The 6,019-nt window shown below is 44.3% G+C and overlaps 1 protein-coding gene across 1 annotated transcript in view; it reads left to right on the top strand.

Moving 5' to 3' along the window:
* Positions 1-63: 63 nt before the first annotated feature.
* The window catches only part of DCUN1D3 (defective in cullin neddylation 1 domain containing 3), a 54,396-nt gene continuing 48,440 nt past the window's right edge, over positions 64-6,019 (top strand). Inside the window, exon 1 of the mRNA XM_053694563.1 lies at positions 64-219. Coding sequence (XP_053550538.1) covers positions 191-219 — 29 coding nt within the window. The 5' untranslated portion in view covers positions 64-190. The remainder of the gene's footprint in view (positions 220-6,019) is intronic.

Below are 6,019 nucleotides of genomic sequence, written 5' to 3'. Positions count from 1 at the left end.
CGTCTGTTCCTTGTGTATGACATCACCACGCCCACACGCCAGCCAGAGGTTCCCTGACGTCATCGGAGTGAGCCGGTCGCGCCCAATACGTCACGACGGGCGGAGGAGAGGAGGAAGCGGGTGCGGACGTTGCTGACTGGGGAGCACGGGCTCCTTCCGTGCCTGACAGTATGAGGGAGAGGCGGGAGTGATGCGGGGGCTTTATACGCTGGTGACATGGTGAGTTGAGGTGACTGGGGGAGCAGGCCGTGTGTTTGAGAAATGAAGGAGCTCAGTGTGTATGTGAGGTGGACTCAGTGACTGGGTGCGCCTGTATATGTGATTTAGGTGGGTTGTGTGATTGAGCTCTGTGTGATTGGGCTGTGTGGGTGGGGTGTGGGATTGGGGTTTGAGCTCAGTGATTGGTGTGTGTAAGTGAAGTGGTCTCAGAGTTTGGGCTATGTGTGTGTGAGGTGGACCCCGTGATTGGTCTGTGTGAGGGGGGGGCGGTAAGTGGGTGATGGGGAGCTGTGAGTGGGTGCTGTGAGTGAGGGCTGGTGAGTGGGTGCTGTGAGTGGGTGCTGTGAGTGAGGGCTGGTGAGTGGGTGCTGTGAGTGAGGGCTGGTGAGTGGGTGCTGTGAGTGAGGGAGGCCGGTGAGTGGGCGCTGCGAGTGAGGGGGGCCGGTGAGTGGGCGCTGCGAGTGAGGGGGGCCGGTGAGTGGGCGCTGCGAGTGAGGGGGGCCGGTGAGTGGGCGCTGCGAGTGAGGGGGGGCCGGTGAGTGGGCGCTGCGAGTGAGGGGGGCCGGTGAGTGGGCGCCGCGAGTGAGGGGGGCCGGTGAGAGGGTGCCACGAGTGACGGGGGCCGGTGAGTGGGCGCTGCGAGTGTGAGGGTGCCGGTGAGTGGGCGCTGCGAGTGTGAGGGGGGCCGGTGAGTGGGCGCTGCGAGTGTGAGGGGGGCCGGTGAGTGGGCGCTGCGAGTGTGAGGGGGGCCGGTGAGTGGGCGCTGCGAGTGTGAGGGGGGCCGGTGAGTGGGCGCTGCGAGTGTGAGGGGGGCCGGTGAGTGGGCGCTGCGAGTGTGAGGGGGGCCGGTGAGTGGGCGCTGCGAGTGTGAGGGGGGCCGGTGAGTGGGCGCTGCGAGTGTGAGGGGGGCCGGTGAGTGGGCGCTGCGAGTGTGAGGGGGGCCGGTGAGTGGGCGCTGCGAGTGTGAGGGGGGCCGGTGAGTGGGCGCTGTGTCAGTGAGGGGGGCCGGTGAGTCGGCGCTGTGAGTGAGGTGGGCCGGTGGATAATCTGTCTCTGTTGTTGTGCACATGCATGCTATTTCGGTTAGTTTCTGTATAAATTTAAACATCTTTAACAGGCTGTTTCCACTGCCCTCCAAAAGTGTCAGTGTTCTTCCCAGAACCTTTTTAGCGGGTGCACCACATGGCTAAAATTGTTATATATATTAAGCTATAATTGGCTAATATTAAAATTGTTAAATTTTTATTGTACCAATTATCTTTTAAGGGACACTGAACTCAATTTTTTTCTTTCGGGATTCAGATAAAGCATGCAATTTTAAGCAACTTTCTAATTTACTTATATTATCAATTTTTCTCCGTTCTCTTGCTATCTTTATTTGAAAGTGAAGGCACCTAAGCTTTTTTTTTTCGGTTCAGAACTCTGTACAGCACTTTTTATTGGTGGATGAATTTATCCACCAATCAGCAAGAACAACCCAGGTTGTTCAACAAAAATGGGCCGGCATCTAAGCTTACATTCTTGCATTTCAAATAAAGATACCAAGAGAATGAAGAACATTTGATAATAGGAGTAAATTAGAAAGTTGATTAAAATGTCATGCTCTATCTGAATCGCGAAAGAAAAAATTTGGGTTCAGTGTCCCTTTAAATACATTTATGTTAAATTATGCCGTTATGTTGTGCTTTGGATAACAGTAAATTATATAATCTTAGAAAATATAACTGCCCCCATCCGGCTACTTCATAATGCCACCCAGCTGGCAACATTTTTTTTTTTTTTTTTTTTTTTAAGTTTTCAAAAGTTTATTGAAGTCAAAAACAATAACATCGAAAATAAAGTGCATTAAAGAAATTGCATTATGTTGCATTACATATTAGATTTGTGCACAAATTAAACAGGGGGGGGGGGGATACAGAAATAAAATCAGGTATGGTTACATTATTTGAATATCAAAAACAGAAAATGAATATCTTTTAGCATACATTACATTCCAACATGAATTTAGCATTATGTCAGCAATATTTGGAACTATCATTATTGCGAGGTTGTGTTAGCATATCTAGTTATGGTTATGAGGAGTAATTTTGAATGTATGACTCACATGACGATCATTTGTGCGTATAAATCCAGATTTTTATTTTTCACGTAAGAGTATTCTTCTAAAGATATTGTACAGTGGCACTCAAAGTGCCATTGACTAAGGGACGGTACTTCCTCTGATTTCCACTTTCTAGCAATCAGAATTTTAAAGCTATTGCTCAGTATATGTAGTAATTTTTTAGACGGGGTGGTAAGTTTGTTGGGGACGCTGTTAAAAAGCCATAAGCAAGGGTCAAGACGCATTTCTATTCCCAAAATTTTACCGGATTCCTTGGCTACCTCAGACCAGATGGGAGCTTGTTGCATTGCCACCAGATGTGGGACATGTGACATTCTGGGGACCCGCATCTCCAGCAATGTGCTGATTTGTTTATATATCTTTTTGCATCTCTCTGGGATCAGATACCATCTTTGTATCATTTTTAAATTAAGTTCTACAAATCTACTTGAAGCTGAAGTTTTCTTAATGTTCTTAAAATTCCGTATAGCTTATGCATGAGAGATGTCTGTCCCTAATTCCGAGTTCCATCTGTCGATGTAATAGGGGAGAGATCCTTGTGGCTGTTGTGACAAGATTGCGTGGATGATTGAGAGTGCGTGTCTAGTCAAAGTGGGTTTGTCACAAAGTGATTCAAATGGTGTCATTGTTTTTGTCATGTTAGATTGTGGATGGGAAGTAATGTATGAGTGGCATTGTCTATAAGAAAGCCAGTCCTTGAAGACAAGAAAACCAGCGAGATCAGTTCATCTGTACTTGGTGAGTGGTGCTCATTTCCAAGATGATGGATTTGCAAGGATCGGGTAGGTGTACCTATTAGCTTGGAGATTATCAGCAGACCAGGTTGAAATTCATAGTTATGAGTTAATGGTGTTAAGGGCGAATATTTAGATGAGATGTTAGGGTATTCTGTAAGGATCTTGTCCCAAATTTTAAACGTTTCTAGTATTGGCTGGGGAGAAAATTGTAAAAACCTTATTCTGTCTTTTGGGGTCCAACATAGCTGTCCTAGGTGTCGATTACGAGTAAGATCGTGTTCTAATTGGACCCAGGCTTTGTTAGGTTGGTTTGAGTGACAGTCTATGGTGCGTTGTAAAAAAGTAGCTTGTCTATACCGATGGAAGTCCGGAACTCCCAGACCTCCCATCTCTACGGGGAGAAGCATGATTTCTCGCTCTGGTATTAAACCATACGAAGTTCAAAATATTCGACTGTAGTGAGTCCAAAAAACTTTTGGGGTGGGGAATGGGCAGTGTTTGAAAGAGAGGATTCTTGGGAGAATATTCATTTTGATTATATTGATCCTTCCTAACCAGGAAGTATTTTTTTCTCTTCCAAGAGGAGAGGTCTGTAATTATCTGTTTGAGTAAGGGTTTGTGGTTTAATTGAAAAAGCTGTTCTGCTAAGGGGGTAAGATGAACACCCAAATATTTAAGTGAGGTTTGTTGCCAGCGAAACGGGCAGATCTGCTGGACTAAGTGTATGTCAGATTGTGGGACAGTAATTTTCATGATTTCCTATTTACTTTTATTGACTAAAAAGTTGGAGGCTTTACCAAAATCGTCTAATTGGTTGATAATGTGGGGAATAGTAGTTACAGGGTTTGTTATGCAAAATAGGATATCGTCTGCATACAGCATGACTTTGTGATGTGAGTTTTGTACTTGTGTACCTGTTATGAGCGGGTGATTACGGATCTTTTGCGCGAGGGCTTCTATTGCACATGCAAATAAGAGTGGGGAAAGGGGGCAACCTTGCCTGGTACCATTCGTGATAATAAAAGGAGCTGAGAGGGACCCATTCATGTGAACTCTAGCAGTGGGGGTAGTGTACATGGCGAATACACAGTCGGAGAATTCCTGTCCTATACCCATTTCCTGAAGTACTACTTTCAGGAACTGCCAACTAACGCGGTCAAAGGCTTTTTCCGCATCAGTTGACAGAACCAGGAACGGGATGTTTTTGTGAGTGGCGTATTCTATTAACTGAGTGACCCTGACCGTGTTGTCCTTTGCTTCCCTAGTGGGAACAAATCCAACCTGATCATTTCCAATCAACTGTGGTAAAAGTGTTTAACCGGGTTGCCAGTATCTTGGCGTAAATCTTAAGGTCAGTATTTAAAAGAGAGATTGGTCTGTAATTTTCTACAAATTCAGGGTTTTTGCCAGGTTTAGGTATCAGGGAGATGTATGCCTCCAGTGTTTGTGTAGAGAATGGGCTATTAGGTGTTATAGAGTTAAAGAGGGTAAGTAAATGCGGGGCCAGTATGTCAATGTATTTTTTATAATAGGTTGTGTAGCCGTCTGGGGCTTTTCCGATAGGAAGGTCTTTTATTGTTTTCCGGATCTCCGAAGGAGTAATGGGGCTTTTGAGAAAGGTTTGTTGGTCTTCTGTTATTACTGGAAAGTGTATGTCCTCAAGAAACTGATTAGTATTGCGTTTCAATCTACGAGCAAAGAGCTTGCTACATTTGTTATCGCCTTCATAGTAGGATTGCTTAAGTTTAAAAGCTAGTCCTTTGCATTCCTTATCTATTAGGTGGGCAGTAGTTTGCTTTATAGTCTGCAGTTCTGCAATTAACTGTGTGTCAGTGGGTTTCTTTTTGAGTTGGGTTTCTATGTCATTTAGTTTATATAAGGAGTCTTGAAGTAATTGTCTCTTGTTTTCTGTAATGGGATGAAATATTAATGAGTTCTCCCCGTATTGTTGCTTTGTGTGCTTCCCATGTGTTTTGGAACAGTGGGACCGAGCCTATGTTCGTATCAAAGTAATCTTTAATAGTATTTTGTATCTTTTCGCTGTATTGTGGTAAATCTAAGATCTCATTGTTAAGTTTCCAAAGATAAGCTGATGGTGATGCCGAAGGCCACGCTATAGTGCATGATACCATTGAATGGTCTGACCATAAAGAGGGAATAATGGTTGAATGCATGGCTTTTGATAATGTGTTAACGTCTGTAAGAAAGTAATCTATGCGGGAGTAGCGTGCGTGTAATAGAAAAACATGAAGTAGTTTTCGTCAGGGTGCTGAACTCTCCATACATCATGAACAGCTAAGTCTCTGAGGCGTTGTTTTACTAGTGAAATAGTCTTGTGTGGTGTGGATGAAGTGTGGTTTGCGTTGTCTCTGTAGGGATCTAGCGTTGTGTTCAGGTCACCTCCTATTATTAGCATCCCTTTAACAACTTCTAGTATTTTCCTAGTTAGAGAGGAAATTAAGCTATCTTGACCCGTGTTTGGGGCATAGGCACAGACCAGGGTAGTAACTGTATTGTATAATTTCCCTACTAGGATTATATATCTACCCTCCGTATCTCTATGGGATTCAAATAATTGAAAAGGTATTCCTCTTTTAATTAAGATCCCAACTCCGTTGGTTTTTGCTTTGTTAGATGAGTAGTATGAGGGGCCAAATTTGTAAAAGAAGGTTATAGGTTCTTGTCCCTTTAAGAAATGTGATTCCTGTATGAAGATTAATTCTCCGCTTTTACTCTTGATGTCTCTAATTGCTACGTTTCTCTTATGTGGGTTATTTAGGCCCTTGGCATTTATGGATAGGAAGGATAGTCTCCTATTAATGAGTGGTGTTACTCATTGTGTCTAACATCTGAGAGGGAGTGCGTTGGTAAGAGAAAAGATAGTGGTACATGTATCTGAGTGTGTTTTTGACCCATGTGGAATGTAAAGTCGTGGCATAGT

This window comes from Bombina bombina, chromosome 11, assembly GCF_027579735.1.
Source record: "Bombina bombina isolate aBomBom1 chromosome 11, aBomBom1.pri, whole genome shotgun sequence".
NCBI classification, from domain to species: domain Eukaryota; kingdom Metazoa; phylum Chordata; class Amphibia; order Anura; family Bombinatoridae; genus Bombina; species Bombina bombina.
This window is presented reverse-complemented; position numbering and strand designations above follow the sequence as displayed.